General features: G+C 43.1%; 1 protein-coding gene across 1 annotated transcript; it reads left to right on the forward strand.

Moving 5' to 3' along the window:
* Window positions 1–310: 310 nt before the first annotated feature.
* Window positions 311–6,132, forward strand: LOC112574499 (steroid 17-alpha-hydroxylase/17,20 lyase-like). Its single transcript, XM_025255624.1, has 8 exons — window positions 311–749; window positions 2,348–2,826; window positions 3,027–3,291; window positions 3,437–3,649; window positions 3,843–3,969; window positions 4,221–4,482; window positions 4,803–4,930; window positions 5,507–6,132. Exons 3-7 carry the CDS (start codon window positions 3,079–3,081, stop codon window positions 4,927–4,929), a joined length of 942 nt encoding a protein of 313 aa, XP_025111409.1. The 5' UTR covers window positions 311–749; window positions 2,348–2,826; window positions 3,027–3,078; the 3' UTR covers window position 4,930; window positions 5,507–6,132.
* The last annotated feature ends 14,125 nt before the right edge of the window (window positions 6,133–20,257 follow it).

Consider the following 20,257-nt stretch of genomic DNA (forward strand, 5'->3'; position numbering starts at 1 on the left):
CTGGTACCAGTTAAAGCAGAAGAAGATGGGCACCGCCCTCACGAACAGTTTATCCTGGTGACCGAGAAAGGTTAGGAGTCGACCTTTACCTTGATACCGATCCCCTGTAGAGCAAAGTAAGCTGTTGATCGACTTTGCTGGTGAAAAATTGTGGTGGTAGTGATAGTGGATGTGGTGTTGGTGTTGGTATGGTGGTGGCTGGAGCAGAATTAGTTAAGACCTGCAGGGTGGTGTGGTCTGTGTTGTTAGGGGATAGGGAATACGTTGTGGCTAAAGTAATACCAACAGTAACAATGATAAAAACGAGCAATAGGTAATTTATCCAACCGTGACACTTTCCCTCGATTTTCAGGCTTCATTGCCCTGATGGGATGACCTTGACCCCGGTGGTACCATTTGGAATTGCAGGCACAGAAGTCTGGAAGCGGAGTGCCCATGACCTTTGAGTGGAACACCTGACGCTGGCCAGGAGCCGTGGCGAAGATTGGGGGTGGGATGGAAGGGAGACAGCCTGTCGCCACTGATCCGGGAAACGAGCAGTGCGCATGTCAGCAGATGGATATAAGGATGGTGAGAGCAGCTGCAGCAATACTCGACGCCTCCACAGTCCATGTCCAATCACCCCTACACCAGCAAGACACCAGCGAACAACGCCGACCACCGCAAGACAACCCGACCCTGAGGGACACTGACCACAAAGACACTGAGCCAACCAGACTCCAACGGCTCTACTGACAACAAGGTTCAAGGTGAGAGTCTTGTAGCAGTAACTCTAACGTCATCAATTACCTTAACAACAACAACAACAACAACAACAACAACAACAACCATCGTCATGCTCCTCCTCCTCCTCACCACCACCACCACCACAAATACAACATACAATACAAAATACAACAAAGCATCGAAAAACTTAACCGTAGTAAATCTCACCGAATAATTTGATTGGATTTAGTAATGAATAGCAAACAAGTAAACAGCCAGCAAATGTCAAGCTGTATTTTTACACTTGCAATGCTAAGTCTTGAGAAAATCTCTACATAAGCAGTAGTAGAAATTATAACAAAAACCCGAGCCCCTGTCCAAAGGATTTGTACAAATGACCCCAAAAAAAACAAATAGGTTCATTCAGGCGTGCAATGCAAGCTTCGTGAGTTCAAAACATTGCACAATCACCAGTACACTTCACCTAATTGTACCAGACAATCAATCAACTGAGTCACTGGAGTCAATACTTGCCACGGTGTCTGTTGGTCTGTTTGTCACACATTGAACACCAACTGACCACACACATGGATGTGCAATACACAATGATTAATCACTTAGACACGACAGCATAATTGGGATTTGTAAAGTTGTTAGCGAGCTCGTCCTTCCTCTAACAACTCATGTTTCTTGTCGGACCACACTCCTTCCTCTGTTTCTCTCTTTCATCCTCTTTATCTTCTATTCTCTTTTCTTACTCTCTTTTTCTTCCTCTTTCTCGGGGTTCCATCCCGTGGTTCCTAAATGCCAATAAGAGGTCGTTGACCGAGGAGCAACAATACGAACAGGGTGTGTAGTGTGTTGGAAGACTGATGTCACTGAAGATGAATTTCCTTTCTACATGATGGTGAGGCAGACAATATTATTCGTAAAAAAATGTATTTTTTCCAAATTTCTCGTACAAAGATGTCAGAGAATGTACTGACGCTTTAAAATGAAGATTGATTATCTCTGTAGCAAAATGCAAAGATGAAGCGAGTCAAATGAGGACAACAATGTCAGTAGACGATGTCAGTAGACACAAGCTGAAAAAGCTGGTTGCGCAATGCTGCACGATAAAAATGTAAACATGTGTACGGGTCTGTGGGTAAGCATATGTAAACATGGAAGTAGTATACGTCGTTCTGTGTGTGCTTATTGTTCTACATTCTTGTAAGATGAAGATATCATCCTCCTCTACACTAAAAGTATAAATTCATTATCATACATTAATATTTGGTGTCTGAAGGTCGTAGTCATACCCTTAAACGTAAAAAAAAATGTCTACTTTTACATGTTGCTTTTACATGTTGTTTTACTTTGTTAATATCATACTTGAATCTTCCTTTTGTCATAATGACAAAGTTAATGACATGAAAGTGTCAACTGTCAAACTCTTCTCTCTCTCTTTTCTGTCTTTGTTAGTCGCGAAAAGTCGTGTCTGAAAGCTTCACGTAGCAGATTCTGAAACAAAAAGTGTGTGACCTGGAAAGAAGAAACCGAAATACAATCTGTCTTGAGACTTAGAAGAGAGTATGAGGATAACATGCTCCCCCATACGTGCAAGAGCTCATGTTTGGCTGTCTACCCCTTTTTGTTTCAGTCTAGTCGTATCCAGTATAGTGACTCACTGATCCCTTCTCCACCCGTCTGTCCACCCTTCCTGAGCACAGGTCTTTGGGGATCTCGTTACCTTCCAGCCACAGGAGCTCCTGATGGACTTCTTGCTGGATCTTGACCTCGGCTCACTTCTCACATACGGTTTGTGCGCCGCAGCGATGGCGGCGTTGTTCTGGTTGTCGACGTCGATGATGCCCAACACCAAGTTTGATCACAGCAGCAGCACCACCAAGAGTCGGGGTCGCCCACAGCTGCCTCCTGGCCCTACAGGCTTGGCGGGACTGGTGAAGTTTTTCCGAGGACTCAATAAGTTCGAGCTGCACCTGACGGCCACGGAGTGGGCCAAGCAGTACGGCGAGATCGTCGCCTGCAACATTTTAGGGCAGAACATCATCTTCCTCAACTCGGCTGACATCTCCGTCGGGTCTTCGGAGAGGAGTTTGGTGAAGTCTGTTCTGACAGGTCAGATGCATCTCCCTAAGTTCGTGTTTGCGAGCATGTATGCAAAGAGGATAAGATGAGTAGTATAGAAGTTGGAAATACCCTGATTTGTTCACACAATCCGCTTTATCATCCACTGTGTTCGAAGTTTATGCTTGATCTTTCCTCTTTAGTGTGTGAGTGTGTGTGACGAGTCCGCTGACGTGTGCTTTGTTCATCAGGCCTCGAACCTTCTCCGGCAAGTACATCTTCTTCAACTGCCAGGACGCCTGCATGTCGCCCTACAACAGCGACACCAAGCGCATGCGCAAAGCGCTACATGCGTCCTTGCGTTTCTATGGCGACGGCGTGCAGCAGTTCGAGCAAACGGTGCACAGCGAGATCGACCACGTGATCGCCAGACTGCACGGAACGCATGACGCTGTCTCGGGGCAGGACTTCGAGAATCTCGTGTCAGATTCGATCCTCAGCGTGATCCACATTCTCGTGAGTATAAAAACTTTTATCTCTCTGTATCTTGAATATGTGTGTGCGCTAGTGAGTGCGTGCGTGAGTGCGTGAGTGAGTGCGCGCGTGCGGATAAATTGCGTTTTGCGCACCCAGCATCGACTAACGAAATCTGACCACACAGCTAACCGGAAGTCGTCCAGAGGAGGGGGATCCAAACGTACTCAACATGCGAGAGTTCGACCACTGGTTCTCGGCCCTGCTGACCCCTGACATCGACATCCTGCTGCAGGTGGCGCCCTGGCTCCGACTCTTCCCGTGCCGCGCTGGCCATCTGTGGTCACTCGCGGATGGCTACAAGAAAAAATTCCTGGACTACTATTTCCATCACATGAAGGCAAGGACATCAACGTCATCATCCTCACCCACTATACAACCAGCAACAACATCATCATCATTGCTATCATATACCGACCAGTGTCATCATGCCTGCCATTATATCACAAACGTCAATGTCACAAACATCACTGACATCATGTCCCAAATTAATCACAGAGCAAGGAGACTAGTGTTGTTGTTTCTGTTGCTAGAAGACGCAAAGCCCTGGCGACCAGCGAGGGTTGGTTAATGTTCTGTTGGCTCAGCAGCAGTCGGACACCGACCAGTGGCTCAGCGACGAACGCATTCAGTGTCTTCTGCTCAACATCGTCACGGGAGGTAACGGACACTTCCTGTCCTTACCCCCAACACTTTTCCTCAAATAACTAACAGCTGGATTCATTAACTCACAGCTGGATGGCTTTTAATGTCAGCATACTTTACCAACTAACTCTCTACTGTTCTTTTGTCTAATTACGGTAGCAATCATCTGCTCATCAGTTTTTGTTTTTTTTTTACATAGAATCATGGTTGTGATATTCTGTACATCGAGTGCTTCAAATAATAATTGCATAAATCCTTTTTTCCAGCGTATTTGACAACAAGAAGCTCTCTGCTTGGTTGTCTCCTGTTTCTCCTGCATTATCCAGACGTCCAAAAACGTGTACAGAAGGAAATCGATGAGGTCATAGGTGAAAGGAAATGCCGCTTTGGGACAAACTGCGCATGCCTTACCTGGATGCTGTTGTCATGGAAACTTTACGCATTCTTAGTCAGGGTTCGCTGGGCATTCCAAGATGCAACCGAGAGGAGATCACGGTCAACGGCTACACGATTCCCAAGAACTCCACGGTAAGGAACGAGCATTCATTCCTTTAGTGGGATACAAATATACAGATGAAGACAGACATTTCAAAATTACAATTAAACTTAATCAGTGCTTTGTAAAAGACATCAGAAAAAAGCTATAATTAAAAACTGACCATGGGGATTAAAAAACCCACAAAAAACAAGGTTTCTATCAAACTTTGGCATGTCCAGATCAGCTGGTGGAATTATTCAGCTGCTGCTGATGACCTGTGACTGTGACCTCAGTGTTCATGTGCTGACAACTTATCTTTTGTTCACAGTTGTTGTATGTGAACTAAACTTCACTGTGCTCCTCTCTACAGCTGTTTTGCAATATGTGGCACATTCATCATGACGACAAGCAGTGGGGCGACCCCTGGACCTTCCGACCGGAAAGGTTTCTGGACGACCAAGGGCAGCCACTCTCAGCTACGCATCCTGTTCGACTAAAGTGAGTGACGGTTCTTTGTTATCAGTTGCTGAAGGTGTTTCTATGTGCGTATATTCTCTAGATTTAGATACAGAGGATATATGTTGATATAGTTTCTCGAGCTACTCTGAGGAAGAGACCTTTTTATCTGTTTCTTTGGAGTAATTCAAATTCAGACAAGTAGTCAAGAGAAAAGATTAGCGGGAAAGATAAAGAAATATGTAGAAAAGGAGGAAGATACATACTAACTGAAAGATTGTTAACACTTATCGCTGTGTCGTCAAACAAAACTAAATGTTGTTGGGAGTAAAGAGAGAACAGGAAAAATACACATGGGAGATAACCTTGTCAGATCCAATATCCAAAGTCAGACCCAAGTTAAGTCCCTTTTACATTCATGGATCATGCGACTGACATGGCAGTGACGAACAATTTGTATCATTACACGTAACTGACATGACAGTGACGTAGATTTTGTATCACCAACACTTAACCTACTAACACCTACTGATACAGAAACAAAGGAACAACTTGTATTCATAGAAGACAGGAGCTGATGCTCTGACACAACCGACTAAAATGTTTTCGTGTTCGCAGGTTCGCCGCCTTCGGTCTGGGGAGACGTCACTGTCCGGGGGACAGCTTTGCGCGTGCGCGGCTCTTCATGTACCTTGTCACCTTGCTCCAGAATTTCGATTTCTGCTCCCCACCCGGGGTTTCTCCACCCCCGTATGCTCCTGGTTTTATTCAGACTGCCGTTATCCTGCAAGCCGCCATCGTACTCTGTGCAGGTGATACGAAGGAAAAGCTAGATGAACAAACAGACAATGGAGGGAATGCGGAAAGAGTGAACTCCACATTAAAACTTATTTTTAATTTGATTAGAGTTACAGACTACGCATGTCCATAAAATTACATCTGCACATGCAACTCACGCATGCATGTACTCGAACACACACACAGACACACACATGAAGTCGAACATATACAAACATTCATCTCTATCTTCCTTGGTCTTAGTCCCAGTGGATTATTGAAAAAAAAATCCCAAAGCTTTTGTCTGATATTCAAACATTCTAATGTCAAAGTTCGTTTGAAATGGACTCCACGATTGTTACTAGCAAACTATCTGAAGGCAAAATTTTATATTCTTGCTCACATGATTGCCGAGTTGTATGTAAATATATTTAAGCATATTTAAATAGACACGTTTTGTAACTTTTTATGGATTCAATACCTTTTCTATATCGTGTTATTTTCTCTGGTAGAGAGAGAGATGAGAGTGTGGCACACTAAGAGGGAAATTTTTGTTTCTTTCTCTAACTATACAAATTGTTTATAATGTAGAATTATTCAAATAATTTAAGTATTTTTTATAATTATAAAATGCATTTTAAAGCTATACAATTCATTTTGAACAAATATAATTCATTCTATAATTATAAAATGAATTGTATAGCTAGAGAGTAAATTATAAAAATTCCCTCCTGGCATCCTATAGAGAGTGTGTTTCGGGTGTGTGTGCGTGTTCTTGTCATTCACAATTCGTACTAAATTGTACTTGGGAAGGATTGCACAAACAAGTATACACATCACACACACCTACAACATACTATCCCAAAGAAGCGAGGTTCCTACAGAGCTTCCATTGTTACTGGAGCTTGTAACTGGATTGCTATCTTAGGAAACTTTAGTAAGTATTCTGACATCAAGCCAAAGACATCATGTTGGTCATTCCATTTTCTATGGTGTGGCACTAATACCATGAGCTTCTTCAGTATATTCTGGTTTTGCGATCTCGGAAACAAGGGTTAGGCTACTTCCATGGCTATCCACAGAGTTTTTGTTCATTTTTTCGGGTTTCTTTATTGCATTTCCTGTATTAGGGTGTGTGTATGAAAGAGAGAGAACCATGGTAGGAAGCCACAACACAATCATCTGCGGCTTCACTTAACATACACACACATGTATACACTGTCATAACCAAAACAATAATCTGAGCACTAACTTTATTGAGCAGACCCTACTCCCCTCTCAAATAAACGTAAATACAAATTATTTACACCAGGTCTGCACATGATTTTCTCAAAAGCAAAACCTAATAAATCCTCACTCATGACCGTAGTAATGAAGCGAGTGTAAGTCGTTTCCCTAGGGCAAAGTAATGAAAATTCTCTTACTTTTCTAGTAATGTGATCATCAGACTACTTTTTAAACTACTGCTGGACACTGTTTTATAACATCGGAGACAAGAGGCTTGTCCTATCCTTCCCCATGTTGCCCCAGGACAAATACTTACCCTCGCTTCATAACTACGATCACAAAGTTGTCATTTCATTAATAAGTTGCTGGGGTTAGGGGGGAAATAACTGATTTCCGACAGGATCCAGTGTCTGAGAAAATTCCAGTTTAAACATTCTTTCCATGAACTTCCTTCTGGTATTCCGCTTTCCTCTCACGTGTTCTGGGTCTTTAGAACTTTTTTTGTGATTAGAAATATACCGCAGGAACTAAACTCTTGTTTACAGGTAATCAATTAGCCTATAGTAAAATGTCATTTCGCAGTCACAGTTTCCAAGAACCTGTAGACGGCGTTAAACGAAGGACTTACATTCAGATGCAGGTGGTTAAAAAATAAAAAGAATACAAAGTGGGAAAGAACTCGAACATGTTATTGACTTACGGCCATTTCAATCCATTGTCAATTGTACAGGGTGAACATGTATAAGCCATTTTCTCACTCTTCCAATCACCTGTCCATTCATAACCGTCTAGTTTCTATCATACACACATATGATCCGTATACACTGTATAGCAGACTCTCACACACTCATCCCTTCACCTATCCATTTATACCCCTCTCATCCCTATTCTGCATACATCTATATAGTCTGTACACATACGCTATGAAAGAAAGAAGAAATAGGAGAAAGAGGAATAAAAAGAAGTTAAATGAGGAAAAAGGAGAGACAGAAGTAGGAAACAAAAACCAAACGAGCGTAGGGAAGAAAATCTGTTCAAAATAGTTATCTGGAGTGCGTTCGTTTTTAAAGGTTGTGTTAAGCTTAGCTTGAAAATAAATTTTATTTCAGGGAATCAGCTACAACTATTAAATGTCCGCATTCTCACCCAGACAAAATCAATGTGACGTCACCGTAGTAGACATGTATGTCCACTCATCAATGTGACGTCCCTGTAGTACACAAGTATATACAATCATCAATGAGATGTCACCGTAGTACACATAGTACACGTAGTACACTCTTCGAACTCCTGCACCTTAAATAGTGTCAGCAAACCTGAGTTCTACCATGACCTATGTGGTTCTGAACCATGTGGTTCTGAGCCGTTGCTGTGCACAGATGACTCAGTCTCGTGACAGAAACACGTGAAGGTTTTCTGGGACTGTCTAGTCTGTGCAAGAAAGCAAAATGGTGCACACGTCTACTACACAAAAAGCTGTGAAAGCTGTGATCCTATAGCAGCTGACAAACTATCCACCCGCACTTTCTGCTGCAGTTCAGTCTGACCGCTGCTGTGCTCAACACACTCGACAGGCTCCTGCCTCGTCATGTCCGAGACTTTTTCATCTGCATTCTTTGATGCCTCAGAATCTCGACGTTCTGAAACTTTACTTCCGGCACTCTCTACAGTCACTTTTTCCACAGTTGTAGCGATTTTTTCAGTATTATCTTCTACTGATATACTAGGTGCGCTGGGAGTGGAATCCGTTGGCAACCCCTCCATGATGACTCCTTCCACACTGGGCAAGATGTCCTCACAGGATGGAATTTCGGGGTCTGACGAGACTCGCCCCAAGCCGCTGTCGACGTCCATGGGTGTGACGTACATGTCGACGGTTGGCGCCGGCCTTTCCTCCAGGATCTCCACAACGTCTTCCAAACTGGAGCAGTCCGACACCCAGACGACATCACCACCACCAGGCCCTCCTGCAAAGATCTTCGCTTTCTGGTTAGTGCTGCTGCTATGCGACTTCAGCCGAGTGATATGATCGTGAGCTTTGTGAGATTTCCCGAGATTTTCTTTAGAAGATTTCCCATGATTCTCTGCAAGAGATTTCTCGGGATTTCTCGTGACGTGCTCAGTTTGCGCCCTGTCTCTATTGCTATCTCTGACTGGCAACCCACTGCGTTCTGATGAAGATCTCCTTTGACGTTCGAGAGTGCTTTCAGCGGGAGAGGGAGGCTTCAGTTTTTCTTTTCTCGTCCCGGTCTCTGGGGAGGATAAGGCTTGAACACGGGCCTTTCACGATTCGACTTCGAACGGTCCACGAAACTTGAGTCTCTCGTCTTTTGTGGCGCTAGTTCTTTCTCACCGTTAGTGTCAGGGGAAAATTCCTCCACAGAAGTCACGGTACTGGTTGGAGTTGTCCTGGACAGCCTCGTTCCTGTCTTTTCGTCCACCCTGTTCTTTACGTCCTTTGTTTTTTGCACGGAGATCGTGTTGAGTTTCGAATGCAGTTGCCTTGATGTGTCTACCAGTGAGTCTAAGGAAATAAATTTGGAGGACGAAGGCGTTTGTGGTTTGTCTGGGCGGGATGGTTCTGACGCAGAGGAAACTGAAGTTGTCAAGAGGTAACTTTCTTTATTTGTTTGGGACCAATCATTAGTTTTCTCACTCTTTATTAGTGGCCACGAAGCCAGGGTTACAAGGGAAGGGTGTGAACTGTCAGCGGTCATTTTGGCAGAATCGGTCGCCGAGTCTGGGTTGAACTCTTTGGCAACGTATTGTCTTCAGAAATATCGTCTGTTTGAAAACGAAACAAAATCTCTTCCGTATCAACTCCGGGACTGGGTTCTGGGGACGAATCAAACATACACAAGAACTCCTCTGACTCAAGTATTTTTTCTATCGAAAAGATAGGGTCAGATGATTTCTTTTTGAAACCGACCTGTTGTGTACCTGGTCGCTCAACGCCCATGGATTGCCAGAGTTGATCCTTCTTCTTGTCTTTGGCCTCCACTATCAGCGTTGTTTCCTGTACAACCAACTGACATTTTTCAAAACAGGAACTGATTTTTCTGACGTAGTGAGCTATCTTCTCGGTAAAATCTTTAGCTGCTTTAAGCTTCTTTGACACATTCTCCAACATGAAATGAAGCCCAGAAACTTTAGCGATGATGGCTTCAAAATCCGATTTTAGCTCGATGTCGGCTTTATTACTATTCGTGGCCAGCTGAAACTCCTCCTCCAACACTGTGGTCATGCCACCAAGCTCGGTCAGCCTGTTGTGCAAAATGTTAACTTTCTTTTTAAGGTCGTCTTTCCTATCTTTGGGATGTTCTCTCGGATTTTTCCACCTCAAATCGGTGAACTCTTTCCACCACACGGGTTCTAGTTCCTTAGTCCAGACTTTCTGCGGGTTGACTTCACCCCTGTCTTTGACCGCCGCCCTGGACAACAGGTTAACTAGTCTTTCTAGGATACTCCTTTCTGTTGAAGGACCTTCCCTTCTCAGCCCTGTTAGCACTGCATTTATTTCCTCGTCAAAACAATTGCAACGATTTTTTCTCGCCATTGTTGTCACTGGTAAATTTGTCCAACAGTTTTAAACGCCTTCACTTATATTAGTTGAATGGTTTTACTATCCCAGAGATGGACGAGTGAGATCTCTTTACCACAATAGGTCAGAAGGTCACGAGTGACGAGATAATGAAAGATTCCAACAGTTCTTGTAACCTTTAGAATAAAGTCCCTCCAACAGTAGTCAAAGAAGTCCACTCGGTGGAAGGTAGTAAAAGCAAATTATGTGACAAAAGTGGTTTTAATGATATGATGATCTTAAAAACGTATTTTCAAGTCCACAATCTTCTGTAATCCACATCCACATCAAAGAATAGTATTCCTCCACAGGACACACAAGCCTTAACCACAAACGGTGAACTGAATAATCCCACTGACAGGCCTGATTACGAACGTCGGTTAGAAACGACCTCAAGATATTCCGCCGAGTTATGTAAAATTAAATTGAGTAATGGAATGTACAAGAATAGTTGTACTCTGTAGTGAGTGTCTTTGTGAGATCCAGGAATTTGTAGCGAGTAAGCCACAGTTGCTAAGCGACGGTATGGAAGTTGCCGCTGTCACATCTGTTACAACTCAGCATCATCTGGACGAACCCGAGGCGCGAGGCGCAGCAGGAGACCGCAGCGTTCTTTGAGCTCCACCTCGTGGGGACTTCCCTGACTGTAGAAGGAGAACTTGGCAGTTCGACAGGGTTCCGACTGGCTGACCTCTAGTCGCGCCTGTAGTGAGCCGTGACCACCAGACTGGGAGGGCGCTCTTGTACTGCCCGGCTGTCCTGTCGGTCTTAGCACACCCATCGAACTTTAACCTCTCGCTGATGTTGCTCTCGAAACTTGGAACGAAGCGAAGCATGGAAGCCAGGGTACGCAACTCTCGGTCTCGACACAGACGCAGTTGTCACCCTTTTGGTCGGTGATAAAACAGCGTTGATCAGACTTGCTCCCATCCGCTACTGCAGTCTGTCCTCGGAGAATACGGGGTGGGCAGGGCAGCTACCCGTGGTCTGCTAGGTGTGCAGATGTATTTGTCTGTCGATGTTGAACTTCCCGTGGAGGTCATGAGGTTTACTGTCTCCGGTCTTGCTTTCGCTAAAAAGAATATGATTCCTACATCGTCAAAATAACTTCGAAAAATCCAGTTACATGCAAAAAAAAAAAAAAAAAAAAAAAAATCACAACAGAATAGACAAAGGAGGAGAAAGGAAAACGAGAGCCAGAAAGAAAGAGAGAGAGGTGTCCACATAGGATATTTTTAAAAAACAAAATCACCTGAAGACTAAAAAGTACATAAACAAAACATACCATGAAATTACACGTTGCCAATTCGTTACCACCTGCAGAGTTCGTTCGCTAGCACAAACAGACTCACAGACTCACACAGGTGAGTGACAGACGTCATAGGGAAGTCTATGAAGGTAAGAGATTCACGTAAATTTATTTTTCTCAGAACATGCCTGATCATGAGAAACGAAAGTAGCTTCATGACCCCAATATTAACCTCTTACAGGTCGCGCTGACGTCACAGCGCTCACAACAAGGGCTTAGTGTTGCTTAGCAGTTCTTGCTGATAAATATATCGTGCTGAGCTGTGCTGGGTAGGGAAGGGTATCAAAGTAATGCCATACAGCTTATTACTATCCTGGTTCTCTTCAATCTTATCGCTACTGTTATCATGCAGGGATTATGTTTTGACCTCTAACCGTTAGTACGCGCGTACTTGTATGTGTGTGTGAAACGCCCACGGACGCACTCCACATTAAATATCAGTCTCCGACATTTGTAAAAACTACCAGCAATTCATTTAGTGATTTAAACACTACACAGCCTGTATAAAAACTGTCGTCTGCTTTACTGCAGGAATAAACACGCTGACAATCACACTTCCTCTCAGGGCAAAGAGGTCACCGGTCAATGGAGCTATACCCGCTGCACCAGCTCTGTCATACGATGGCTATTCGTCTTATATTAATTACAAGTTGAATCAGTTGTATGCTGAACCTGATTGCTTGAAGCACGCTAGCTCACTGATAATAATAAAATCTTGTGATAAATGCTCCCTGTGGCAGCCATTTGTAACCTGCACAAGTTCAGAAAGTCAGAGAGGGAACAGCTCCGGTAGTACGTAGTCTACATGTAACGGCTCGGGAACTGCCGATATGTAAATAGGATTGTCTTGAGCATGTTACTAGGTAACGAACACTATCATGAATTTATTAATATTCTCAATTATTTCTTACCTTTTTCTCCCGCTCGAATGTGACACACTTTGTTCCGACATGAAGCAGTTTCTGATAGTTCGTTTCAACCGGGAATTTCCGATAAGGTAGACTTTGGCAACATCCACATTCCTGACATTAAAATGACTAGCTCAAGCCTTTTTACTCGCAACAGCTCGTGGAATATTATATAATTAGGGTTGTAAAAGACTGTTGATGTACTTCTTTTCTGTCTATTTTTAAAAATAAATACAAAATTAAAATCTGTCAGAAAGGGAAATAAAATTGTTCACTGCGTAATTACCTCCCTTGGAGAGAGTGTGTGTGGGCCCGGGTAGTGCAGTGGTTAAAACACTCGATTGTCGCCAGGTGGGAGGCCCCGGGTGGAGATCTCGTCCTGGAACACTCTCTGTATGTCATACCTGATCCCAGTTCCTGCCAACGGGATTTTCTCCGGTTTCCTCTCTCCTTTCTCTCCCCTCAAAGTGCGAAATCACTTGTACAGTGAAGCTCTTTCCCGCCAAACCAAGAAGCCAGTGTGTGTGAATGCAATATTTGTTGTGTGTGTGGTGTGAGGGCTTGAATAATTTGTAATAATAAGGACATAATAATAGCAATAATACATGGGTATTAATGTATGTAGAAAGATAGAGGGTTTAAGTGCGCATGTGTGTGAAAATAGTTTATATACATGTGTATCCGTCTCTATATATATATATGAGATAGTAATTAGTGTGCGTGTGCTTTTATTTGAAGAAAGATGAATGTCCATTCGTGCATGTGGGTGTGTGATAGTGTCAACTTCCGCCAGGTGCGTCCTTTTGTGCAGTAATCACACGTGACTAGAATATCACAGTGGCGTAGGAAGATGTTCGGCGTTGGGGGGGCAAACTCCCTGCTGACAGTGAGCGCGTTCGCACTCGCACATTACGTAAAAAAGGATGGGGGGGGGTAGTGCACGCACGTACACAGTATCACAACACGCTGCTTTATTGTTAAAAGGCAAAGCAGCATTAAATAAGAAAAAAACAAATTAAAGAATGACTCCCCGGCTAACGCATTCACAAGAAATGTGATAAACGTTATAATCATATAAATCATATTAATCAATGTTGGCAAGTCAGTGTGCCAAACAAACTGCGTCTTCGGTGATTTTCTATTAATGAACTCCAATTGCAATCTCGTCCAGATTAAGCAGATCAACCCTCTCTTTAAATACATGCATAATGAGACAGTTATTCAAGCGCGTTTGTGTCATGGAACTTCTCAGGTATGTTTTGTTTGTTTTAAGGAAAGAAAACTGCGTGGAAAAACAAAGGTAAAGATTAATTAAGGCCTACTCACCCAACGGCTCGTGACACGCTTTGTTCTATCTCACAACAAACGCGGGGAAAATACGCTGGTTGCTGGAACCCTCTTCTAGACACCACGCCAGTTCCAGCGACAGTCCACACAGCACGTGGCAAACGCCCGACTACTCCCAGAGACGGGCACAGGTCTCTCCACCACCGCAAAAACTCCTCTTCCGCCCCGCCGTCCTCCCAGTCCTGTGTGGCAGGTTTCTATAGGCTTCGAGAAACCTCCAGAACCTTTCCCTACCCACAGGGACCAGCGTCCGCGAGATAATACACGTTACAAAGAGGCACAGCCCTATACCTGAACTTGGTGTCCGCACACCCTGGGAAAAATAGCCCCATCCACCCCAAAGAGAATCAAAGAGACCAGAGAGGAAGGGACGCAAGGCTACCCTATAAATTAAAGGGCCATAAACTGGCCAGACCACCGTGCCAGGGACGAAACTAGGGTGGGAATGGCCGCAGAGCCACCCCTTCATCGCTCCGCTACCCGACGGTGCTGAGCCAGCGATGCGACACGTTGTATGGCCATCTACCAAAACACGGACACATATATACAAACCAAACAGTATAACACCAGATAACTTATGTTGAGTACCAGCCACAGTCGTTGATGATAAAAGAGTGCCCTTGTGTAGTTTTAGAAATGTTACTTATGCACTTCCCCCTGAGTCGCAGATAGCAATAATACCAGTCTCTCTGTCTCTAAAGAAAACTACCAATATAGGGACTCAGAGTCTTTGCCTTACTTAGGTGAAGTCAAAGCCGTCAATTCGCACTAAACCGTTGGTGTCTAGTAAGATGGAAGTCCTCGTGCTTCGCTAGCTTTTCACAAAGTGTAAGGGTTCCTGTCTGATTGGCAAGACTGGGGTATTGGTATGCAACTAATTCGTTACTGGCTTTGTGTTCCCGATGGCCAGTGCGGCCCCTTCGGTTGTAAGCGATAGCAATAATTTTAGGGTTGACAGCGAGTGGGTGGGGATGTTTTATGTTGGTCAAACGAAAAACGCCAAAGAAAAGGCGTCGCATTATGGGGGAGGGGAGGGAGACCACACTCAATGTACCGATGTACTGTCCGGCTGCTTTCTTCGCTCAGGCTTCAACCACAGCCTGCAATTAGCATGGCAAACAATACCAACGGACTGTCCCCGATCTGATCGTCAGTGTTAGAGCCTCCACTTGCCTCAGGGCCCGCTTTTGTGACGGTGATGACCGTCTCCTCTCTACGTTCCCCTACCTTTCTTCAGTTCTTTGCTCTTTGTGAGAATTACGTCTCAAATATTGGGGGGGCAAAAGGATATTCCTGCCCCCCCTGTATTTTCCTTGGGGGGGCGGCTGCCCCCGCTGCCCCCCTGGTTCCTACGCCACTGTATCACCCGTGTCCTTGTGACGAATCCGACTGGAGTTATATGTAACAGCAGCAAGGATAATCCTCAATCTTATGACTTTCATATATATATAAAACTTGAATTTTATGTTGACTGTTGTGTACAGCTTATGCTTGGGTTTGAATAATAATAAGTATAATAATAATAAACGGTTAATGACGAGACGAGCGGGGCGGTTCATCTTTGTACACGCTGTTATCCTTCAGCTCTGTCAGGTCGAGTGTTCTTTGTTTACTGGGTGAATAAGTACTCTCTAAGACCTGAAGAATTATGACATCGTAAAATGCTCAGACTGAAGGTGAGTAGTCAGGTAACTATGCTGTGAGTAATAATGTTTGTTTATTTCCTCGTGACACTGACCACCCAGTATTTTTAGCACCATGACATCTGCACAATTTCCGAGAAGGCAAAGTTTAGAAAAAATGAGATAGAGATAGACATAGAAATGTTTGTTTAGCTGTGTGATGTTTAGCTGTTCGCTTGAGTGCAGACTCATGTGGGAGTTCCGGGGCAACATCTATTTCTGGCTTGACAGATGTTTATCCATCGTCAGACTGGAAGTTGTTACTGAGTATAATATTTCTATTCAGAGAGAAAGACTCATTTGACACTGGTTATTAGTGTATATGTTGGCTGCGTTTCTATTTGGCCTGACCTAACTGCTTTTCAAACCTTGATACCATGTGCGAGGCCTTTGTTATTTTCTGGAGAACACATGTTCGTACTTGTATGTGCTCGGCGCTCAAACGATGCCGGGAGAGAAAATGTTTTATGTATATGTCACGTTTGGTTATGAGGTTTATGGCAATTACAAATTACAGCTGTGCACAGTCCACTGATCTGAGAAAGAGAAAGAAAGAAGAAGAAAAAAAAGCAAAGGTCACCGAGGCTGAATCGTCTCTTCTTACCACCACCACTCCGTCACTACACCTCAACCTCTGTAATTCGCATGTGTTATATTAAAATCACGTGTGTTGTGTGAATAAATCACTGATTATACAGAGTATTGACTTTCACGAAGGTATCTCCTCCCCCCCAAAAACAAAAACAAACAAAAAAACAAAACAAAACAAAGCAAAAAACAAAAAACAATGCCTGATTAAGTATATTTAAATATCACGCATGCGCATTATAGAGCGGATTTCTGAGGCAGGGGGATCTCTGAGTTTCTTAGAGATATCTAAGACGAGAATAGCAGAATAATCTCTTGAGCTGGGAGTGCTCCTGAATTCATTCTTGCCAAATAATTTTTCTTCTGTTGATCCATGCAGTACTGAACATCTAGAATATTCCCAAGGAGGCTTGGATACAAGTGGCCATGAAGTGTGGCTTGTCTTGCAACCTGTAAGATAACGATAAACATGTCAAACCTTACATCAAATTGTCTCAATGACAAGTAATTTGTTATCTCTTTGAGACAGATCACCTTAAATAAAGTAGAATACTGTACTGTATATTAATATTTTGTGCAAAGAACTATAAATAAGTACATTAGTTGAAATTTAGTTATCAAATCGAAAACTGACTTGATGTATTTATTAATAAATAAATAAAACAAACTTAACTCAATCCTTAATAATATTTTGCACGAATGTATGCAAGCTTAATTAATCAGTCATTTATAATTATAGCAAGCAATAGTCGCTGTCTGTATTTAATTTTTCCTCTTCTAAAATTTCACATCAGTGAACATTTCCTCAGAATGACCGTTCCTAGCCTTGTCTTCACTAGTCCAAATGTGATAAAATATAAAGAACTAAGACTTCTTTAATTTATGACATTTTCATTTTATTTCTTCGCTAGAAGCTCGGAGACATTTTTAGCCATTACATCAGATAAGACACACATCACACCAACATATCTCGGTATGTCATCAAATCAAATATGGCAAAATATATGCTGATACATGAACATATGTCTAACATAAATTACCTAACAGAGAGAATGCGATTCGAATATGTCTGCTAAATGAAATAAGTCGGCCATATTTAGAAGGTTGAATTTGAATACATAACTACTCACAGGACCACATCCATCCCACCTCCCAACAATAGCGCTCTCAACTCTTGGAGTTCCCACAACTACCCATTAACAAAGGTCAGGCACTCAGAAACATAGATAAATTCCCGATCAGCAACTACCTTCATCCAATTACACAAAGACATTTCTTAAAATATATATCACTATAAATGTGATAAGGAAGCGTTGATGCACAATGTATACCTAAATTTGGATGACTAAACAGCAGTGTCTAACCGACAATATCTATTATCTACCTCCAAAAAATGATGTGTTAAACCAACGAAGTGTCTAGCACTCATAAACATTACATGATTAAATATCCTTCCTAGCACTCTAACCTCATTGCAGATACACATTATTGACAGATCTTTAATTGTTGAGTGAACACTTCCAGTTGTTCTGATAAGGAACTTTATGGCCACGTTACCAACTTTGATTAACACAGTGCAAATTATTTTTTCAACGGATGTGACCAAAAAAATATGTTTAAACCAAAAATTTCTAGTTAGGAAAGACATAAAAGGCAATCAATGTATCTAGTATATGTGTCCTTCAGTTTTTAACTAAGATATCCTTTAAACCCGACGCTGGCGAATAGTTTTAACAGTGATGGAACAGCTAATTTACAATAAATATTCTATTATGAAGGAAAGTTAACATTAAAGTACATTGATGTAGCTAAATCGGCTAGTTTCTTCATTTTGGTGACTGGGCAATCAAAGTGCACGTGCAAGTTGGACACAGTGAGTGAGCAATGGGCAGATTCAAGACCAAAAGCCCTCATCATGGTTAGTGTTCCAAAAGCAACAAATAACCCAAATACCCCTTGCACATTAACAGTGAACGGAAAATCGCCAGTTCCAAGACCCACCACATGTTATGGGTGTGCTGTAATATTTACATTAACATCATTCCTCTACGAGAGTTGTCATCTATCAAAACAAATACAAGAGATTCAAATAGCCTCAGGATTCAGTCTCCTACACAAAATAGACGTTTTCTGTTTACAACATACTTATCAAAGAGGTTAATTTGAGTGTTCGTAAGTGAGCTTTTCTACTTCAGACCACAAACACACCATAGCTGTTTTACATACATTGCGAGATACAGAGATTTGTAATTTCCTATCAACCCTGGTTAAAAATTTATTATTTAAATATAAAAACTGTCCCTAAGGTACTTGTCCTCCCATCCACCCTTCGATTATTTTTTTTTCCAAACCCCATTCAAGCAAAAGTGTGGAACGTATGAACCTTCCCACGAAAATGACATAATTGTGTGTTTTTCAATTTAGTGCCCGCCAAACATACACCATATTTTTTATGCAATTTCAAGCACCTAGTGTTTTCTGGCAATCAACCTCTATAATTTTCTATTCCATCACATAAGTAGTATACGGTAAGCTTAATCCCTCACACCCAATAAATGAGATTGTATAGCGTATATCACGACTGTCCTACGGAGCATGCTCTACTTTTTCATCCATCCTGCTTCCCACCACACACTGCGCCAATCCTCACAGACTTGAATGACCATGTAGATGTGAGGTGGTTTGTATTAAGTGCTGTTTATCAGATTGATCTTTAATAGTTGTGACAAGTCCTATTGTCATCGAGTCAATATCATGTCGCGGTTATGAGGTCCAGGTCTGTATCAGAACCTCCGTCGAAACACTAAATAAATAATATGAAAAGCTGCATGTAAATACTTGTTCTGCACTTCCTGAACCTGGTCATTGTTTCTGTAAAAAAGTGATTTGTGCTCAACGGAGCGTGGACTTGTTTTCTTTAAGAAGACCAGAGTTATTCCCATAGTGAAGTGCATGTGTGCCTGAGTGAAGCACAACAATCTGAGAGCTGTCTGTTGTTTATGCCACACGCAATCCACGCTGATAACAAACATTATACCCGCCAGCAACCTCGAAACATTATACACTTCAATTAATTTATTATAAATCATATGTAATATATAAGACATCATAGGAGCACAGACCATGACTTCTCTAGCTATCATCTAAAGACGGAGGGCAGTTCGGGCTGTGCACTGAGAAAAACCCTGCGACAACACACTCAGAATAACTTGAGCACACGGGAGGAGGACTTCTGCGGGATCCCACCAGTCTGCCGCAGTCCAGTCGTTCCTCAGATACTCCCTCGTGACAGACCTGCCTGATGAACACCCTCCCAACACTGGCAAAATGTCTTCGTACCTCCACCGGCCCGTAGCTGTCGGTCCGACGTTTTTTTGCAGTCGTCGTCGTTGTTGTCTACCGTTTCGAACGTACATGCGCACTCGTGGGGCTGAGGGCGGGGCTCTCCTCGATAGATCTCCTCCACGTCGTTCAGGATGTCGTCGTCTGACCACGATGATCTCTTCTTGTTCGAACCTCGGACGGTACAACGTGAATGGCGCTGACTGCCAGTTCCTGTCTCTCTGTCAGATTTGGTGCTGACGCCGTAGGGGCGCTCTAGTCCGACGTGGTGTGGTCGCAGTGCTTGAGTGCTGCTGCGCTGGCTGCATGGCGCACAGTCTGCAGGGAAAGTGTTGTAAGAGGTGATGGTAATGTCGAGAAAGTCCGGTAGCTTTGCTTTCTGGAAGCAACTGTACAGGTGTCGAGGGAGGTAAATGGCGGGGCTCTGGTCTTATTCTAGTCCAGATTCGCTTTTGCAACGCTACATGGTTACTCGTGGTGAAGCGGGTGCTCTGGCACTTAACCTGACCATGAAGGCGCTTTCATCCGGTAGCATGTCAAAAGATGTAACAGACACATTGGCGATGTGCATGAAGACGTAACGGCCACGTCAGAATACTTGCTCGTGGC

Source organism: Pomacea canaliculata, linkage group LG10 (assembly GCF_003073045.1).
Source record: "Pomacea canaliculata isolate SZHN2017 linkage group LG10, ASM307304v1, whole genome shotgun sequence".
Taxonomy (NCBI): domain Eukaryota; kingdom Metazoa; phylum Mollusca; class Gastropoda; order Architaenioglossa; family Ampullariidae; genus Pomacea; species Pomacea canaliculata.

Bases quoted from the DNA above. Each gene is read 5' to 3' on its own strand.
- LOC112574499 (XM_025255624.1), top strand. From the start codon at position 3,079: ATGTCGCCCTACAACAGCGACACCAAGCGCATGCGCAAAGCGCTACAT. The intron at 3,292-3,436 runs GTGAGTATAAAA...CTGACCACACAG, and splicing joins TCAGCGTGATCCACATTCTC to CTAACCGGAAGTCGTCCAGA. The intron at 3,650-3,842 runs GCAAGGACATCA...TTCTGTTGCTAG, and splicing joins ACTATTTCCATCACATGAAG to AAGACGCAAAGCCCTGGCGA.